At 38.1% G+C, this 21,433-nt stretch overlaps 2 protein-coding genes across 5 annotated transcripts in view; one reads left to right on the top strand and one right to left on the bottom strand.

Annotated features, from left to right (window-relative positions):
• Nucleotides 1–607: 607 nt before the first annotated feature.
• Nucleotides 608–1,997, top strand: cebpd (CCAAT enhancer binding protein delta). Its single transcript, XM_039754496.1, has one exon. It carries the CDS (start codon nucleotides 784–786, stop codon nucleotides 1,630–1,632), a length of 849 nt encoding a protein of 282 aa, XP_039610430.1. The 5' UTR covers nucleotides 608–783; the 3' UTR covers nucleotides 1,633–1,997.
• A 2,370-nt stretch (nucleotides 1,998–4,367) lies between these two features.
• spidr (scaffold protein involved in DNA repair) overlaps nucleotides 4,368–21,433 on the bottom strand; it is a 384,626-nt gene continuing 367,560 nt past the window's right edge. For 3 of the 4 annotated variants that reach the window (XM_039754491.1, XM_039754492.1, XM_039754493.1), the window contains exons 17-20: nucleotides 17,427–17,520; nucleotides 16,516–16,630; nucleotides 8,437–8,490; nucleotides 4,368–5,127 (exon numbers count right to left, since the gene is read on the bottom strand). In XM_039754491.1, coding sequence (XP_039610425.1) covers nucleotides 5,014–5,127; nucleotides 8,437–8,490; nucleotides 16,516–16,630; nucleotides 17,427–17,520 — 377 coding nt within the window. In that variant the 3' untranslated portion in view covers nucleotides 4,368–5,013. The remainder of the gene's footprint in view (nucleotides 5,128–8,436; nucleotides 8,491–16,515; nucleotides 16,631–17,426; nucleotides 17,521–21,433) is intronic. The other variant, XM_039754495.1, reaches the window with a different exon arrangement.

Genomic DNA, 21,433 nt, shown 5'->3' with positions numbered 1-21,433 from the left:
TTGCAGCTGCGAAGTTATTACTACCAAACCGTAAAGCTGAAGACAACGATTGCGTTCCCCGGTGGGCGCATGTCTAACGCGGACTCTTCTCTGGGTCGCCGAGCCGTGTTTTACTTTGTGGACTCTGTTTCTCCCGAAGGCATTTTTGTGCAATGCACGGAGAGAGACGTATTTTCCCCCCGTGTTCTTTTTAATAAGAAGGGTTAAAGGTCTCTGGCGCACCCCGAGAAGACGTCACTAAGCACTCAAACGTCTGTTCAAACATATAACTCGAAATGAACAAAAAAAAAAAAACACTTAAAATCCCTCCCGGCGCTTGGACTCCCTGGTGCCGGCCCCCAGCTAGCGCTAGACGAGGCGGGGGTGGAGGGATCAAAGCACGGGGCGCCAGGTCTGAGACTCGCAAGACGAGAAATTACGGAAAAGTCGGGAAGGACAACACAGCACAAATCAGCGGGACTGGGGAGGAAAGGGGAGGAGATGGGCGGAGACACACTGATCAACCACGCCCACTTCACCAGAGGGACACGGGCTGGTCAGCACTGGTTTGCCGGGAGGGGGGCGAGCCATCAGTGACGTACGCAGGCAAAGAGCAATAAAAACAGTGTCGAGCAGCACAAGTCTGTGACAAGCCGAGCGGTGCCTTAAAGCAAGCAAGGAGAGCTTCAAAGAAACTCACCTGTGGATTGTGTGGGACTGCAACAGCACCGCGACGGGGATTTGCACGAGCGGATCGAGGCGTAAGAGAAGCAGCAAACCCGGTGTGTGAGCCGCAGCACGTTCATGAGTTTACTCTACAGCCTGGATTTTCAGTGCGTCTCCCCACCATGCACTATGAACCTAGCTATGGACACAGCCAACTTTTATGAGAATAAGCTGGGCACCTTCCAGAACTCCTACAAGCAGCCGCGGGGCGGCATGCGTGACGAGAGCAACCTGGCAGAGCTGAGCACAGCACCGGCGATCTACGACGACGAGAGTGCCATAGACTTCAGCTCGTACATCGATGCCATGGCATCCGTGCCCAACCTGGAGCTGTGCAACGACGAACTCTTCGCTGACCTTTTTAACAACAGCGTCAAGCAAGAGAAATCGGACTTGACTTACATTGGCGCTCCGGCGCTGGGGGCGGCTCTTAGCTCCGTTGCTACTGCCAGCTTAAACAAGGACTGCGGCCGCGGCTCACCGGAGGCGGCGTACGTTAATGCCATCAAGCAGGAGTCGGACTGGAGTGACAGTGACATGTCCTCGTCTCTCCCATCGCAAATCAAAGTCTGCGCCCAAACTATAATGAGCCTGCAGACTGGCCAGCCTACACCGCCCACCTCGCCTGAGCCATCTTCTTTGCACGGAAGGGCCGGCAAGGAGAAAGGTAAAAAAGCCGTGGACAGGCACAGCCCAGAATACCGGCAGCGACGTGAGCGTAACAACATAGCGGTGCGGAAGAGTCGGGACAAGGCGAAGAAGCGCAACATGGAGATGCAGCAGAAGCTTCTCGAACTTGGCTCGGAAAACGAACGTCTGCATAAGACCATCGAGCAGCTCACCCGTGAGCTTAGTAACCTGAGAGGCTTTTTCAAACAGCTACCCAGCGCGCCCTTTTCCCAGCCCTCCGGAGTGGACTGCCGGTGAGCCATCGATGTGATCGGCCGACAGGATCGGACTTTAGACAGAATACCTCAGCTACAGAGGGAGTTGGGAGAGCCGTCTGGAGCAAACTCGAAATGAGTACTGTACTGTACTGGACGCCGCGCAGGCGCAGTGGCGCTGGCCGGAAAGCAACGTGCATAGCAACAGCGTGAAACGGAACGCCTCCGTGGAGGTGTCGTGCAGTCTGCACCGAGAGCAGCTGTGCAACCTCTTCGGATTTCAGACTTTAAATTATTTCTTATTGTTTTTATACATCAAAATGTATTCATACAGTTATGGTACAGCCTTTGCAATTACAGAAAACTTGTATTGAAAGAGAATTATATATATAAAAGACTGTAGATATATAAATACATTAAAATGCAGCTTTAGCATGTTTGAAATTTTTATACAAAATTTTGTATATAGTTTTTGAATTTTGTAAAATAAATTTTTTTGAGATATTCATACACTGTTTCTTCGTGTATAGTTTATCAAAAAGTAGCTACATTTTTTCACTCTGTTTATGACAGGTGTGCCGATAGCACATTCTGACAAGAGCCCTAATGGAGTTTCGGCAGGTATAACTTTCACAGTAATCTCCCCGAAATATTTTAAATTAAGTTTTTTTTGGCATAGAGATTGTGTGAGAGATGTTAATTTCTTGTGGTTATTACTGACATCTAATGCATCTCGAGCAGCCTTCAGATATAGATGGTGTCTGCCTGCTAGTCTGAGACAGAAACAAGTTCAATGCAAGTTTACTGATTTACATATAAAAGTATATGTAGCTGATCCAAGTAATGCGTGATAGTGAGGATCTCTCCATTTGGAGTATCAAAATCTTACACCAACCTTAAATCTGAGAAGATGGGATAGCAAGAGTAATTAACGTGTTATAATTCATCAGGGCACACTGGAGCTATTTGATAACCGTGCCTGAGTAATTAAAATGATTAGAATGCAGTAAATAATTTTTCATCCTGAACCTGTCCCTGGGCACTGCTTAAATAAAATATTTACACTATGTTTGTACATGCATACATGGTGAAAGTGAAGATTTATCCATTTGGAGAATCACAAACGTACACCTCCTTAGCATCTGAGAAGATGGGATACCAGGAATGACAATCTAAGAAGTAACCAGTACTTCTTAATATTTAACTAGTACATAGAAGAACCACAAGCTTTTTTGGTGTTTATTTCTCAATTTTAGGAATTTATATAAACTAAATATAACTGGGGGTGATAATTGGAGGTTCTCTACCCCCGAAGGTCACTGTAAAACCACAAGGTAAGTGTAGGGACGTTCTTTTTAAACAGAAAATTTTCATTAAGGCACTATGGGGATATTTGAAAACAATGACTAAGTAATAGTAAAACTCATTAATACAGTAAATACTGTTACAGCCTAAACTGATTTAATCTACGTGGGAGGATCAAATCTGAAAAAAATAAATATTTACACACGCAGTGTGTTTTTTCCTGCATATGTATAAATACAGTACATATATATATATATATATATATGTGGATGGTTATATATTTTTGTGTGTGTATATATATATATATATATGGATGGTTATATATTTTTGTGTGTGTATATATACACTTATATTTTTTGAAAATTCAGCAGGTAGAACTTTACATTTTATTTGTGTCGTGAGCTCCAGTGGAGCAACAGAATGTTTAATAACGAGAACAACTATGGCTACTTTTAAAAACATCCCAAATGGAAAACATGCAACAGCTTCAAGACATAACATCTGTCAGCAGCAGTAAAGAATGCTGATGCTACCACTGCCAAATTGTTTTGGTGGACTCTTTTCAAAATGAGTATCGCTGTGCTGGGGACTCGTGCACACTGTCCAATTTCACACAAAGGTAAGAAGGGAAACTAACAAAATTTACTTCAGCCACTAAAAATGTCTTTCATGTTCTTATTTTTCAAAATGACAATCCAGTTTCAAAAGAAAACTCTTTCTGGAACAAAAAGTATTGTTTATTATGAAGCCCAAAATAATACACTAGACTACTTGATATTGATCCTTTCATTTTTTAAATCTGTTTAAAATCCAGGGTAGGGTAGTTAGTGAGCTGGAGCCTACCCCAGCAGTCCTGGGCGAAAGTCTTAATTTTTTTCCTTTTCACTTTGTAAATCATTTAGTGTATCATTTTGGCAACTGGATATTCATTTGCTTATTTATTGCATATAAATGACAAATGGTAAAAACAAGGGTAAAAGGCTGTCTGTGGTATGCAACAGTTAGCCTCAGTAAACCACTGCACATGCAGAAGATGGTGCTTTTCTAAATGGTGTTAAAGCCTTACATATACACATAACTTTGACACTCTGGATTGTAAATTTCTTAATATAAAAAGAAGACAGACATTTTTTTGAGAAGAGACTGTTACTAACTATTAAAATTACACAAACATCTCATATACTCAGAGTGTAAATGCCAGTAGTCATTATAGGAATGTGTATATTTTGTCTTTTGACAGAACCACGAAGGTTTGAGAACTTCTGCAGTAAGTGTCCATGACCTTTACATAGTTTTGATTTGCTATTTCCAATGATATTTTTCTTCTCCCAAAATGCTTAAAAAGAGACATCTTTTATGCAGAAGTTGAGAATTACTTTGCATGGCATGTACACTTAGCCCACCTCTGTTTCACCTTGCCTACAGAATAGAATGATAGAACTGGTAACATAATACAAGTTTGTATTAATCCACTTACAACAATATGTTTGGTTTTATTTAGATTAATGTACACAAGAATGGAGAATTCAGCTTGAGGAAAAAACAGACTGTACACTTTCTATTAGTTTTACACTTCATCAAGAAACAAATCTGATAAACAGTAGGTTCCCTGAGTGCTTTGCCAGTGAATAAACATTGTAAAAAATATCAAGAAGTCCTGTTCAAGTCACATGCCTTTTGAAGTACAGCGGACCAGGCAACATACAGGTACATCATCTTCAAGAAAGCAGCATTTGAGTTTCTTTTTTATTGTCTTAAACCAAGCGAACTTCAACCTTGAGGTAGACACTTCAATCACTGTCCCATATCCCATGATCTGTCTCGTTATGCCAAATGGTCACAGTAAACTACACAATTGTGTATTATTGCAGGTTGTAATAAAAAGTCCCCCATCTGATTTACAAGATCAGAAAGGCAGGATTTAAAAAATGCTACCTTACTGTAAATGTATATTTCATGACACAATCTGGCTCTGTGAAGTTGGGGACATGTAATGGCTAGCTTTCTTGAGCCACTGCATAATCAGAAAATGACTTTAATAAAGCCATTCTCCTTGTAATAGCACAGTTCACCTCTCTCAGTGCAGCAACTTTGGTAGATTCACAGCACACTTTTCTACTTAGATGTTAATTTCTTCTAGCCCAATCCAAAGAGATGGTTTCCTGGTAATGGTGTGGACGAAACAACAGAGTGGACCCAACTCTTTACCAAGCACTTGTTCCACTTCATAACCCTGCAACAACAAATTAGACGCACCTTAAAACCCAACCCAGCCATTTGATATTATGTGTTAACACAGTATTCATATTTTATTACTCTCTTCTCAAATCCTGCACAATGCTAGATAGCAACATGGATTTCAAAGTCCAAGACAGGGGGGTTTGTTCAGACCCAGTTTGTGTTCAAGGCAGCAGCCTTTGATGAAGGGCTGCTTTTCCCAGTCATATAGTACAGAAAGTATCAGGAAACTTAACGCCATAAATGTACAACTATAAATACCCACATCTTACTACTAATTTTATTTATTAAGGGTGGTGGCTCAGCTTCAGAGGGCTTGACGGATTTCATAGCTAAAATCTCTGTTAATGGTGGAGTGGATACCTTTGACCTCAAATGTGTACTGCGCCCCACTGAATAAATGCAAATAGGTCACTGTCAACATGCAATTATTATTTTGTATATACTAGTGGGCTTTGACCCTACGCGCTTCGCTCGCCATCAGGCCTGCACCATGCGCCAGCAACTTCACGTCTCTGTTGCTTGCACATGTGGATTTCACTTTCACCAAACAACAAAACTTTTAATTCTTGCAGATAGGCCTCTTCATTGGGAAGAAACACTACTTTTCCCTGATGGCAACACGAATTAGACAATCTACAAGTCTCAGACTTAAAGTTTAAAGCCAAACAATTTGTACATACTTCTGTCATATCACTTTTGTCCTTATATTCAATCTCTTTTCGCTTTTACCTTTTCGTCAATATCGCATTGAATTTTGATTCTGTATTTGGAATTACATCATGACAACGCAGCATATAACTGCCTGTGAGTGAATATCTTTTCTTTCTCTCTACAAGAAATGTGTCTGACAATAGCATTCACACAAATGAGAAATGATTGAACTGTGAGCTTGGTTACGTGGGCAGAACTTTTCCAAATCTCTTTGCATAAGCTCTTGCCTCACGGGGCTTGAAATTTTTTCTCGTGGGATTTCACTTTCACCAAACAACAAATCTTTTAATTATCGCGGATACGCCTTTTCATTGGGAAGAAACTCTACTTTTTTTTCCCCCCTGATGGCAACACGAATTAGACAATCTACAAGTCTCCGACTTAAAGTTTAAATCTTTTTTCACTGTTCCGTTATTTCACCGAGCAATAATTTCCGTTTGTTTGCACTAATGCGATCTTTACTATCCTTTTTTTGAGACTTTCGAATTTTCGTACTTCCATTATCTCTAACCTGCTCTGCATGTGTACCGCGCCAACGTTTTTGAATTCTTTACGCCATTCTACTTTGTCATCTTCTCTCTGTCTTTTATTTCCGGCCCTGGGCATGGTTAAATCTCTTGGCACAAAGACTCGTCTCGCGGGACGTGAAAGTGTCTCTCTGAGAAAATCACATCTCGTCTCCTTTCAAGATTTTTTTTTTTTTTAATAGAGAGATTATTTTAAAAATCTGTGCTTGTGTTTTTTTTCTATTTATGCCTACTTACTTAGTCAATGCTTTTAATGTAGCTCACAGAGACCAAAATAATGGCAATCACAGAAACAATACCCATAGCTGCTGTATCAAAATATTTCCTAGCCAATGCACATGGTTCCAGTTCAGAAGAAAAGGTACTGTATCAATGTGTTCCTTAAAGGCTTATGTTAAAGGAGGCCAGTTACTGCTATCTGCTATAATTTAGGGGTAATTATTGACTGTGACCTGAATTTTAAATCACATATTAATCGGATTACCAGGACAATTTTTCACTTAAGAAATACAGAAAAAGTTAGATCCCTTATAACTTTGCAAGATACTGAAAAATTATTTCACACTTTTGTCTTAAGTTGACTAGATTACTGTAATGCACTCCTCTCAGAACAACCCAAACAAGACATCAATTGGTTGCAATTAGTGCAGAATCTTAACTCGGAAAAGAAAATCCGAGCAAATCTCTCCAGTTTTGATGTCCTACATTGGTTACCCATGCCATTTAGGATTGACTATACTGTAAAATACTGCTTTTGGTTAATCTTACTCCATCCTATATTTTGGAAAGTCTTTCATCTTACACTCCAAACCTTATATCTTTAAATGAGTATCTGCTTATAATTCCAAGAGCTAAACTTAAAAGAAGTGATGAGGCAGCCTTCTGCTGTTATGCACCTAAAATCTGGAATATCTTAAGCAACAGAAATTCGCCAGGCTAATACAGTGGAGCAATTTTAAAAATTAATTCTAAAAACCCATTATTTTAACATGGCTTTCTTATAGCTTCATTTTAGTGTAACCCTGATATTTTGTACATGCATTTAATTATCATTTTTATCATGGCTCTGCAATCCATACTAACACCTAACTTCTTTGCTGTTCTTTTTCCGGTTTTCTGTGCTGGCCGCCACCACCTGATCAAGGCACCATGCAGTCCCTACATTGATAGATTGAAGGCCAAATTTACACATGACCATCATAATCTAATTCTTCCATGTGAAGTCTGAAAATCATGATGACTGATTTAGATCATTTATGTTAGGCAGAATGCCCAGTAGGGGCTGGGCGGTCTCGTGGCATTGGAACCCCTGCAGGTTTTGTTTTTATTCGCCAGCCCTTTGGAGGATTTTTTTCTGTCCTCCTGTTCCTTAGTATTGCCTAGTCTTATTTTTATATTTTTATTATAAATATTTCTTTCTTCATCTTGTAAAGCACTTTGAGCTACATCATTTGTATGAAAATGTGCTATATAAATAAATGTTGTTGTTGTTTAAACATTTATATTGAAGCACACATTTTAATTATTAAGTTAATTCTACCTTTTTATGCTTCTGGGCTTCTTTCACTTGATTCCTTTGTTATATGTTTAGTTGACACTGTGAAACTCCTTAGCATCACTTTTGTTGAAAAGAAATGCACAAATGCACTCTTTGTAAAACCTTTTTATTATAGTATATTTTATAATATGTGTATGTATTAATTTTAACATTTTCCTCAAGTGTGTGAATTAATAAAGAACACACTGCTATGGTAGTGGGAGATCAATGCTGTGGTTGACCAATGAGAAAAAATGGCTATGGATCATTGTGCACTTGTGTTCACTGACCAACATCAACCTAAAGAATTTGTCCTAGAAAACAAAAAGGGGAAATGAAACACTGTACACTTGAAACTAAATAGAAACTGAAAATTGGTTATTTGGTCCTAGAAATGACACAGGTATAGAAAAATGAAACTTACTAATCAGTCTGTTTATGTTTGTTTTACTTGAAAATACAGTGGTGAACAGACAATTATTAGAACAGTATAAATGAAAAAGTCTTCATTAGCATTAAAACTAACCTGCTCATTGCTTGAAGTGGATCCCAGAAGCATTTCAATAGTCACTTGATGTAACTATGAAGATAAAGCAAAGAAAAATATTAACTGTGAAAAATGTTGTAAGGAAAAAAAGTGAGAAAGTAATGAACAGTTATTGTCCTAGTATCATTGCTGCAGAGAAACTCCAAGGCTGTCCCTTACCCTGAATTGCACATACTAATATGTGAAATTAGATGGATCTCAAGATAAGGACAAAGAAAAAGCCTGTGGCATGCAAGATGCTAAAGCAAAAGGATCAGAAAGCACAGAACTGGTGGTATCATCGGAGACACTGGTTTGTACTGTATGCTTTGCTGGAGGTGTCAGCAGTCTTTTTTGTTCATTATGTGTACCATCTACAGCATCAACAAATAAAGAAGTGAAGGTAAAAACATCTATTCAAACGAGTCAAAATAATGTAAAACACCTTAAAGTGAATATATCATTAATTTTTTTTTCTGTTAAAACATTTTACAGTTTAATCAGATAATAAATTGTAGCTGGGTATATCCTGATGCAGAGATTTTCTCTGTATTTTAAAAACCATGAACTGTAATCATTCAATCACCACACACACACACTGCATATATAAATATAAAATCATATTTTATGTCAAAAATGGTTAAAAGAGCAGCAATTTGTGAGTTTGTGCAGATTTATAGAATTTTCAATGAATTATGTAAAAAAAAAAAAAGCAGATCTGATGAAATAGAGATCCAAGTTTTTCTTTTAACCCACAAGAAGATATAGAATACATTTAGGTTTGTCATATAATAGTAAGCCCTTCAATGGTACCCTGTTTAGAGTAGCTTTTCTACCTGTGACTAATGCTCATAGATTAGGAACCAGTTTCTCAAGACTCTGTACTGAATAACTTGGGCAGAAAATGGATGGGCAAAATTGTAGCCTTGCTTAAAAAAATGTAACTTTAGCATAGTAGAACCTTGGATTGCAAGTAACTTGGTTTACGATTATTTTGCAAGACGAGCTAAAATTTTTAATAAATTCTGACTTGATAAACGAGCGAGGTCTTGCAATACGAGTAGTACGTATACACTTTGTCTGCCAAGCGTCATGTGATCACAACTGAGCTGATGGTTCTTCTTCAGTCGGTGTGCTTCACTCATATAGTTAACATCTGTACAAGCGTATACTGTTTACTATAGCATTGTGACCACGTGTGTCTGTGCGTGTGTGCACTGTGACGTGCGAGTCCCCGTCATGCACCCCAAAACACAAAGCTGAGTCTCAGTACTTTAGCGACACCAGCTTTATTCAGCTTGAAATAGGAAAAGCACTGTTATTTATTGTAGCAGGATCTGCCGCTCTCCTATACACAGACACAGCAGTCAGGCAGGGTCGTGTCCAGGTTAATGGCCAAGTAATACTATGCCCTGCGCATTTATAATGTTTCTTGTATCACCCATCGACAGCAGGCGCTTATAGCATGTCCACAATCTTTACAGATTCGCTTTTACGGCGAACTGCTACAGCACTGGGTGCATGCAGTTGCTTTGGGACGGTCTTTCGCATGTCGTCCAGCTGGGTGGAATCCCATAAGAGTTTAAAAACTCACTCACACCAGCCATGATTCTTTTCAAAGGTAAAGTGCAGGTTAATATGTTTTATGTATTTTTACTTTATATTTTGTATTAATCTTTTTTTATTTTTTGGATTTTATTGAAATCACACAACATTCCATACAAATAGATCAATTTTACAAGAATAGGACTGAAAACAAATCAAACCCACCCCTGGGAAAGAGAGCATGGGCAGCAGAATAAAACTTAAACCTAGTAAAAATAAGCAAATGGATAAATTAATAAGTGAAATAGATGAATAGAGAAGAAAAAATGAATAGGGAAAGAATCTGCTTCCTTAGTGCTTTAAAAACTTATTCTAAAATGTTATTGATTAGATCCTGCCAGGTTTTGAAAAATTTCTGCACAGATCCTCTAAGTGAGAATTTCATTTTCTTTTCAATTTCAAATAGTATATAACATCAGTTACCCACTGATTTAAAAGGGAAGAGTTAGGATTCTTCCAGTTGAGCAAAATAAGTCTGCGTGCCAGTAGTGTAGTAAAGGCAATTACAGTTTGTTTGTCCTTCTCCACTTTAAGCCCATCTAGAAGAACATCAAACACAGCGTGAATGGGTTAGGAGGGATTGTGACACCAAGGTTGTCTGAAAGGCATTTAAAAATTTTGGTCCAGAATGATGTTAATTTGGTGCAGGCCCAAAACATGTGACCCAGTGAAGCTGGAACTTGATTACAGTGTTCGCAGGTTGGATCTTGGCCTGGAAACATTTTGGATAATTTTAAGTGAGACAGATGTGCTCGATATATAATTTTGAGTTGAACAATTGTATGATTTGCGGATATGGAGCTTGAGTGAATTCTCTGCATTGCTATCCTCCACCCCTTTTCTGATATTTCTGATATGTTGAGGGAGAGATCCTTTTCCCATTGTCCTCATGGATCTTTGAAAGGGAGGGACTGTAAAATGGTTTTATATATTGCAGAGATGCTGTCTAAGTCATTGAAACTGATCAATATATTTTCCAGTATAGAGGGAGGTGGGAGTTGAGGAAAATTGGGCAGGTTCTGTTTAACAAAGTTTCTAATTTGAAGATAGTAAAAGATATGTGTTGCTGGAAAGTTAAATTTTGAATATAATTGTTCATAGGATGCAAAGATGTTGTACATATAAAGATCTCTAAGTGATTTAATTCCAAATGTTTTCCAGACATTAAAAACTGCATATGTTTGAGAGGGTCGAAAAAGGTGGTTCTCGTGCAGAGGTGTCACCGCTAAAATATTCTCTGTCTTAAAATGCTTCCTACATTGGTTCCATATTCTGAGTGAGTGAAGCACTATTGAGTTATTAGTATATTGGCGATAATTTGCATTTATTGGGACACAAAGCAAGGAATATAAAGAGGAACTGCAGGATTTTATTTCTATTGCAGACCAAGCCTGTATATGTTCACTTATTTGTGTCAATGTTTGTATTAATCATTTTTATATGAATAGTTTTGGATTGTGGAACGAATCATCAGAGTTTCCATTATTTCTTATGGGGAAATTCGCTTTGATATACGAGTGCTTTGGATTGTAAGCACGTTTCCGAAACAAATTATGCTCGCAAACCGAGGTTCCACTGTATTCTTACTGTATCTGTGTATTTTTGGCTATGTTGAGTCAAGCAGCAGCTTTCACAGTTGGCATTCATTACCACATCTGGAGATACTGAGGTCTCTCTGTGATTGCCTAGGCTGCAGTTCACAGACATTTTACTATTACAGTCACGATGCTTTATAAACAGAGCGGTCCCTTCTGCAGGCACCTTCTGCTTTGGACCATTTCATCCACTTCTAACTCTGTCACTGCCCACTCTACACCTTAAGCATGTGGCTGTTCCATGCATTGGAATTTCCAGGTTAGGAATAAAAGCCATCACCATGCTGAATGCTGCTAAGTGGTCAATCTGACCTAGTGCACCTTCATGTTTACAATACAGCTCTAACTCAACATTGACTAAAGGACAAGTGCAATATGACGTATGTATGAATGTTCTGCTGTTATGGACTATTTTCACTATATATTCATTTATTTTAGTTTTAACTTGAGTGATTGTGTTTTTTGTTTTTTTTTTTGCGTTGGGAAATTGTACATAAATTTCATTGTACAATTTCTCATTGCTACAATGACAATAAAGATTTTGATTTGATTTGATAACAAATGCAGCTAACAACCATGTCATGCCATGGCATATCCAGCCAAATAGAAAATGTACAGTTAGGTTCGGAACTAGAAAAATGCCTCAAGATTTTGTGTGTATGCAATGATGATTAAATGACGACTTCTTTATTTTTACTTTTAACATTATCCAAATGGAACACTTCAAATAAATCTGAAGATGGCGTACTGTATACTGTAATTATGACCAATTAACTGTTTTTAGTAAAATCTACTTCTTAATAGCAATTGCGTGCTACTAGAATCTACCAAATCAAGAACAGGTACAAGACACTGTTTCATCTAGTTAAAAATAAAATTATAATTATTAATAACATCATCACCTTATTTGTCTGTTACAATTAAATTCTCAATTGAATTTAAACTGTTATAATGAAAAACCTGGCAAGTAATCACAACAGGAAGGTTGTTGATGGTCTAGTGAGTTTAATTATTCAACACATGCAAATAATGTAAAATATTTTGAATAAAGAACACATTGCCATATAGAAGTCTTTTAAAAAAAAATGAGTACAGAAAAAAATAGACAAAGAAAAAAAAACTTTCATTGTCAGGTATTACTGAATGACCAACAAATACCTACTGTAAATGATGAGGTAATCTCCGCTATACATTTCATATCCTGCTTTTATTCATGTTAAGAGTTTTGAGCTGGTACATCCAACATGTGCAAGACAGTAACCTTCTAGACACACTTATCCACACTAGAAAAATTCAGTTGTCATTAAACTATTAGGAAACCCCATATAAGCCGATTAGTTCAGCACTCCACCAATCTGTGCTTTTTGACAAAGTGGCCAGAAAGAAGACTCTTCTCAGTAAAATAAATATCCAGCCTGACGTTTGAAAAAGGGCACCTAAAGAACTCTCAGACTGAGGAACAAGAATTTTCAGGTGAGATGAGGCCAAAATTAGCATAAGGCCTGGCGGAAAGTATGCACTACTCATCACCTGTGCAATACCATTCCAACTGTGGAGCATGGTGATGATAGCATTATGCTATGGAATTGTTTTCAGTAACAGAAACTGGAAGAAAAGTATAGCGATATCCTTAATGATCATTTACTCCAGAGCACTTTGGATCTCAGACTGAGCTAAAGGTTTAATTTTTAACAGGACAATGAGCCTAAGCACAAGGCAAAGACCAACAGTAGAATAATGACAGCTCTGGGAATGTCCTTGAGTTGCCTAGCCAGAACCTGGACTTGAACCCAATCAAACATCTCTTGAGTGACTTGAAAATATATGTCCATCAAGGGTCTTCATCCAACCTGACAGAGCTTGAGAGGATCTGCAGAAAAGAATGTCAGGCAATCTCCAAATCTAGGTGTGCAAAGCTTAACACTTCAGAGTCAACACTCGAAGCTGTAATTAATACCAAAGGGGCTTCAAAAAAGTACAGAATAAAGGGTCTGAATACCTGTTTGAATGTGATATATTTTTTTTAACTCCTAATAAATTTGTAAAAAAATTCTAAAATTCTGTTCTTGCTTTGTCATTCTGAGATATTGAGTGTTGCTTGATGTGTGCAGGAAAATAATTTAAATGGGTTTAAGACAAGGCAGCAACATAGTAAAATGTAAAAAAAGTAAAAAGGTTCTCAATACTTTCTGAATCTACAGTAAGTGTTCATTATTCAGGTTTTGGAGGATAGCTGTGAATATGCAGTCTAAAAAGCATTTTCAATAAGTTTGATAATGCAATGGGCGGAGTGGTGGCTCTGAGGCTAGGGATCTGTACTGTCAATCAGAAGGTTGCAGGTTTAAATTCCGTAAACAACAAAAGTTACTCTACTTTCTACTACGGGCCTTTGAGCAAGACCCTTAACCTGCAATTGCTCCATCCTGGGTATGACGTTAATCTGCCTCCAGCCTTGCCTTTTGTCCACACGTGGACAAAATTGTTGGTACCCTTCAGTCAATGAAAGAAAAACTCAAAATGGTCACAGAAATAACTTTAATCTGACAAAAGCAATAATAAATAAAAATTCTATGAAATTTAACCAATGAAAGTCAGACATTGATTTTCAACCATGCTTCAACAGAATTATTTAAAAAATAAACTCATGAAACAGGCCTGGACAAAAATGATGGTACCCCTAGAAAAGACTGAAAATAATGTGACCAAAGGGACATGTTAATCCAAGGTGTGTCCACTAATTAGCATCACAGGTGTCTACAATCTTGTAATCAGTCAGTGGACCTATATATAGGGCTCCAGGCAGCCACTGTGTTGTTTGGTGACATGGTGTGTACCACACTCAACATGGACCAGAGGAAGCGAAGGAAAAAGTTGTCTCAGGAGATTAGAAAGAAAATTATAGACAAGCATGTCAAAGGTAAAGGCTATAAGACCATCTCGAAGCAGCTTGATGTTCCTGTGACTATAGTTGCACATATTATTCAGAAATTTAAGATCCATGGGACTGTAGCCAACCTCCCTGGACGTGGCCGCAGGAGGAAAATTGATGACAAATCAAAGAGACGGATAATACGAATGGTAACAAAAGAGCCCAGAAAAACTTCTAAAGAGATCCAAGGTGAACTTCAAGCTCAAGGAACATCAGTGTCAGATCGCACCATCCGTCGTTGTTTGAGCCAAAGTGGACTTCATGGGAGACGACCAAGGAGGACACCATTGTTCATAAAAAAGCCAGACTGGAATTTGCCAAACTACATGTGGACAAGCCACAAAGATTCTGGGAGAATGTCCTATGGACAGATGAGACAAAAATTGAACTTTTTGCCAAGGCACATCAGCTCTATGTTCACAGACGGAAAAATGAAGCATATCAAGAAAAGAACACTGTCCCTTCTGTGAAACATGGAGGAGGCTCTGTTATGTTCTGGGGCTGCTTTGCTGCATCTGGCACAGGGTGTCTTGAATCTGTGCAGGGTACAATGAAATCTCAAGACTATCAAGGGATTCTAGAGAGAAATGTGCTGGCCAGTGTCAGAAAGCTTGGTCTCAGTCGCAGGTCATGGGTCTTGCAACAGGACAATGACCCAAAACACACAGCTAAAAACACCCAAGAATGGCTAAGAGGAAAATATTGGACTATTCTAAAGTGGCCTTCTATGAGCCCTGACCTCAATCCTATTGAGCATCTTTGGAAAGAGCTGAAACATGTCGTCTGGAAAAGGCACCCTTCAAACCTGAGACAACTGGAGCAGTTTGCTCATGAGAAGTGGGCCAAAATACCTGCTGAGAAGTGCAGAAGTCTCATTGACAGTTACAGGAATCGTTTGATTGCAGTGATTGCCTCAAAAGGTTGTGCAACAAAATATTAAGTTAGGGGTACCATCATTTTTGTCCAGGCCTGTTTCATGAGTTTATTTTTTTAAATAATTCTGTTGAAGCATGGTTGAAAATCAATGTCTGACTTTCATTGGTGAAATTTCATAGAATTTTTATTTATTATTACTTTTGTCAGATTAAAGTTATTTCTGTGACCATTTTGAGTTTTTCTTTCATTGACTGAAGGGTACCAACAATTTTGTCCACGTGTGTAGGCCCTCCAACCTGCAGGGAAAAACCTCACACTGGTTCCATTCCATCTGAACTAGTGTGGTACTGAGGTGTCACCCATTGCATGGCTACACTGGGGTCCTAATCTGGGATCCTGAGTTGGTTTGTCATGTAGTGGGTGTGACAGTGTGCTGGATCAACATGTGCTCCTAACCTCTCTCTGTGATAAAACAATACAAATGCACACCTTACGGAAATGGTACAAAAACAATATCTAAGTGTCCCAGTACATGTCAGACCATGATGTTACATAGAAAAGGTATCCCTCAAAACTCAAACATAAACAAGAAGTAAAATTTTGAGAGAAACCACAGACATGCCAACTATATGTAAGGATTTGTTTTCATAAATAATAATTATAAAAATAAGTAATAAAGATGTTCAAATTCATTTGTTAGATTTTTGCCTAAGCCTTTGCTTATTATAGGAGGGCGCAAGACTATAAAATACTGTGTTTACTTTATATACTAATAGTAATCAGTTCAACACTATCCATCCATTTTCTTAATCTGCTCATCCAGGGAAGGGTCAGTACAAATACTATTGCCTTTCAAAAGAAGTTCTCATTTGGTGAAGGAATCATTGTTATCTGAAAATAATTTCAAACTTAAAAAACACATCTAAAGCACTTAACTTTAAATGAGCGGCAGGTTTATCTTGTAACACCTAACTGCACAGTCTTAAAAAATTCAACATTCCCACAAAAGTATTAAGTGACTAATTGCTAAGGTGTAAAGAGCCCTATGCATTTGTCAGAATACAAGTCCCATACCTTCATCTTCACAGTGGCCTGCGAGTCAAAGGAACAATTTAGGAAAATTTCAAGATGCATTTTAAATGTTGGTTTGGTTACAACCCTTCTGCATGAGAGACAGAAAAGAAAGTCTCTATATAAAAAAAAGAGAGAAAAATAAATAAACACATACATACATACATACATACAACTATGCTTTGCAAAACAACAACTGATCAAGAGCAAATTTCTGAAGCTAGCACTGGGCTCAGGTAAAATGCTGAAAACTCTATGTAAGAGGTACTGAGTAAGTACCACCCTCGAAAAGGCCAGCAAGAACAACAACTCTTCAAAAAATTTTGAAACATGCCACTTGATTCAAAGCCTTATTTTAAGCATAGGGGCCATTTATGAGTTTTCTTTAGAGCCCAGAGAAGCAAAGTTTATCAGTACTCCTTGTCAAACACAACTCCAGGTCAGGAAAGGACCCCTACACCACCAGCTAGTAGCTTTTAACTTTGGAACTAAAACTACCAGCTTATTTTAGACACTAAGATATTATCACTTTGTTCCCCTGCTGAGACATGCAAGCTTCACAGCTCAACAAGATTAACATCAGTTTACATTTTCAAATATTCACAGATACAATTAAATATGCACACAGACTAACACACTTTTCAAAGCATGCAGTCTTTTAAACACTTCAATGCAGTCAATAGGATACATCTGCAAATGTAAAAAAGAACAGAAACATCTTTCACTTAAAAATGGAATGCTAACCCAACCTGTGTTTACAACATAAATTGAAGAGCTACAGAACTGGAAGGTTTCCTATCTGAAGCAGCAAGTCCAGTCATTCTGTATCCGTAAATAGAACAGGTTGTGAGTTACATGGGTTTTAGTCTTTATAAAAGTTCAATAGAAAGAAATGATGCCATAAGGCCTCTTACGGATCTTTTTGGGCCTGCTCCAGTTTATCATTTCCACAGGTGTCACAGACTGGCCAAGAATAAGCAGAATTTTCATCTACACCACTAATGGTTCCTAGAAAATCAAAAAACTTGAATTCTTAGTTATAAAAGGCAAGACTGTTGTGCAGCATCAAAGAAAGCCCTTCTATCAGAAAATATAGTTTGAATAAAAAAAATTGTAAATGAGAAGATTTTCTAAGTCTTTAAAGGAAGATTAATCCACAATAAATAGAACTTTACAACACAGATATCTGATATATCCAATTTCTGAAGTAGCATAATCCAGTTGAAGCTATTGGGCCCTAGCCTACATTTATACACAATTCTTACAGATCCAGGTTACAGTTAACATAGGAATGATGTGCTTACTCCACATATACAGACTAGTTTCTGAACATAGTCATAGTTGTGAAGAATTAACAATTGGGCAACAATTGAAATTAAATTAAAATCAAACTGCAGGTCAAATACATCTTCATGTAATGTGCCAGCTTATTTTGCAGGATATCAAAGTTCTTCAAAAATGATAAAAGTTATACTGGGGGAAATTTTTTTTGCTTTTAATCTGTTGTTGGTGAGGAATCACTCAGGGTGAAGCTCCCACTCTCTCTCGCTAGTCATTCTTCTTGAGACAGCAGTGGTAGGACATGAATGTGCGTTGCTGGGATCAAACCTACCTTTTCTACTGCTGTGCTAAAAGAAATCCCTCTGTCAGCCACTGGCAGGTTTGGCTGCTTACTGTAAGCATGGTGCTGGTTACATTTGCCTCCTTCCTACATACTGCAGTTTCTAGCATTTTCAATTGATCTGAGAAACTGCAGCTATGCAGTTTTCAGATGTGTGCTACCAGATGGCTTGCTCTGAGAAGGAAAATACTCATTTGTACAATGGAGCTGTAAAGACGTTGACTAAAAGGGATGCTCATCATGTTAAGTGATAATAAAGTGGACATGAAAAAAAAAAACTACTGGGGATCAAAAGGCTTTGCCCAGTGAGCTATGGGAAATGTTTTCAAGCAACAGGCATGACTGGCAGAATTATATCAGCAATTAAAACAACCCAATCAGAAGCTCAAAAATTGACTTATTAACATGTTAATATGGAAAATGTCTATGATATATGATGTGGGTCAACAACCACACAACTTAATGAAAATTAAGATTACATGATTGAGAAAAAAAAAACAACGATTTCAAGGTTCATATTTATAGCTGTTCTGGCTATACAATGTTTTCTTCCTAAATGGTACCAGGAGGGGGGGAAAACTAGCCATATTTTCTGAAGAGGCATTCCTAATGGTATTTGCTGATCATATCATTGAATTTATCACTGGAAAGAAGTCATCTGAAGAGAAAATGACAAAAACAGTTGTTCTTAAAGCAGATTATAATAAAGGAAATAATTATGAACAACACTAGGTGAAGGATTCTACTATTATTAACTGTTATTTGAAATTTATTTTAAAAATTTCTTCTCTCATCCTAAGCAAAACACAAGTGAAAAAATCAATAGGTCAGTCAGGTACTTTTATACCGATGGGACTGAGTCCAGTTTTAGGCTTTCACATATCACAAACTAAACCAACAATCATTTAGCACTTTTTTTTTTACATTTCTTTGGTTGTCAAAATAAACCAAATAGTTATAAATCTTAAAATAGGCAACCAAACCACAACTTCCTTTTGTTCTTTATATGGCCATTGGTCGCCCTTCTTTAAGGGATGATAAGAAAGCTCAGCACTATTAAGAGTAAATATTTTGCAATGTGTCATCTAGCATGGAATAATTCCCATTATAAATGGAGCTATTTTAACTTTATGCTGGGTCAAATTATAACTCTGACTTATTTGGCACAAATGAAAAACTCGTAGAACAAAAATGATTTCTTCCAGTCCTAAATAATGCACATCATTCAAAAGTAAATTTAATAATTATAGCTTCTCAGCCATATTGCAGATTCAAGTATCTACTCATTGGAATGAAAACTGAACTAGTGCTTGTGTTTATGGAGTATTCACTTGCAAATTTCCTTTAACATTAACACAAAGGACAATCTACAAAAAAAATGGTTATAAAATAATTAACAATAAAGATTCATTTACATCACTACTATAAGTGAAATAGAACACCCAAATCAAGATTAATAAGAGTACAGTTTTCAGAAACACTTTCCTGTAAACATGTGAGCCTTACCCTCAATTTTTACATTTGCCCTGATGAGGGTTATGATGGTAACATACTACCCTGAACTTACCAGGCCAGGCTATAATCAGCAGCATCTTTCAAAAATATTCCTGGAGATATCCCAGATGATACCGGGCAGTCAAAAGATATAACTTCTCCTGTGTTCGAGATCTGCCCCTTGACCTTCTTCAAGTGTGCTATGCCTGCTAAATCTTTCAAAGGATACACAGAGGGCATCCCAACTAGGGAATTGGGAACCCGGGATTCCCAGACATTTTTCATTCCCGGGAATGAAACTGCTGCAATTCCCGGGAAACTGGAAACAGCCAAGCTCGCATATATAGCGTGTAAAAGTGTAAAAATTGATCAAGAAATAACAGAGTTATAGTTGAAAATAATTAAGTGGCATGGTTTTTTCGGCCCACAGCGTAGTGTGCTGCAGATTAATTCAGTCAACCAGCAGCAGCAGTCTCCCGGCTCCGACTAAGACTGAGTATAGTGGACTAGGAGGAGTCTACACTCTGCAGCTCACGAATGCCGGGACAGGGCAGACTTCTTTGACGTCTGTCAGACAACAGCTTTGAACAGCAACTTGAAATTGCAATGTGTCAGTCTGTTGCATCTGCATTATCTGTGCCAAGAAATTTGCCATCACAGAATGATGACAAGAAACTGGATGCATCAGTAAAAGTTGAAATGGCGGGTTGAAGTGTATCAGTATATGATCAGGTAGATCGCGTTGCATTCAAAAAAAAATTTTTTTAAACGTTAGTCTATCATATATCCTCCCTATTGCATTTGCCACTTGATTGACATACAGGGCGGCCAGTCTGAGATAACTTTTCTTCTAACACACTGGTCATCCCACATGCATCCATACAATCAGATTGTGATTCAGACTACGAACGCCTTGAGTGTAATTACCTCGATCTACATGCTGTCAAATAAACGAACCACAAGCCGTGGCTTCGCCTCTGACGCTGACATCCGAGGTTCGATTCCGAGAGGTGATGCAGTGAGTGTGTACTCCTGACGAGCCCAGAATTAGGGTGAAACATGTGTCGCGTACTCTTTGCATTATTTGACAGTAAAACTTTGCAACATTCTATGATCTGCTTCTCGCAACTGAAGAGGGCACCGTGGCGGATGTTTGCAGACACAAGCGTTACCTGGTAGGTAACCACCCATACAATGAAATTGTGATTCAGACTACGATTACCATGAAGCAGTAGTTTTATTAAAAATAAGTGTTGGTCGATCTAAAACCGTTCACATGTGAGATGCCCGTGCACTGTGTCATCTCCGGGAGCCCGAGATTCCCAGGAATGACATGCAGGATTCCCGAATTCCCAGGAATGGATAAACCCATCTGGGAATGGATTCCCTAATCCCAACCATATGCCCAAACCTCCTTACAGTAAATAGCTCCTCCTTATTTAGAAAAGCAGTTCTACTTTGAGGCCATCCAATACTGTTGAACTCTTCACTCTATCAAGAAAAGCAAACCAAGGAACCTGGCATAGGAACCTCACATTAGCTACTTGTATTTACAATCTCCCTTCATAGAACTTGCAACCACATGTGAATATGGGGATGCAGATGGCTAAACCAAAAGCTTTATCTGAGGACTTAGCTCTCTCTTCACCATCCCAACCCATCACAAAATTTTTTGTAAAATTGCTGCATTTGTACGAAATATTTGGTCAATTTCACAATTACCTCAAACTTACTATTGTAGAAAACCCCAATATACTGGACCTCCTAAACAGCTACTTGCCCTTTACCTGAATACAACAAGCCACA

This window comes from Polypterus senegalus, chromosome 5, assembly GCF_016835505.1.
Source record: "Polypterus senegalus isolate Bchr_013 chromosome 5, ASM1683550v1, whole genome shotgun sequence".
NCBI lineage: Eukaryota > Metazoa > Chordata > Cladistia > Polypteriformes > Polypteridae > Polypterus > Polypterus senegalus.
This window is presented reverse-complemented; position numbering and strand designations above follow the sequence as displayed.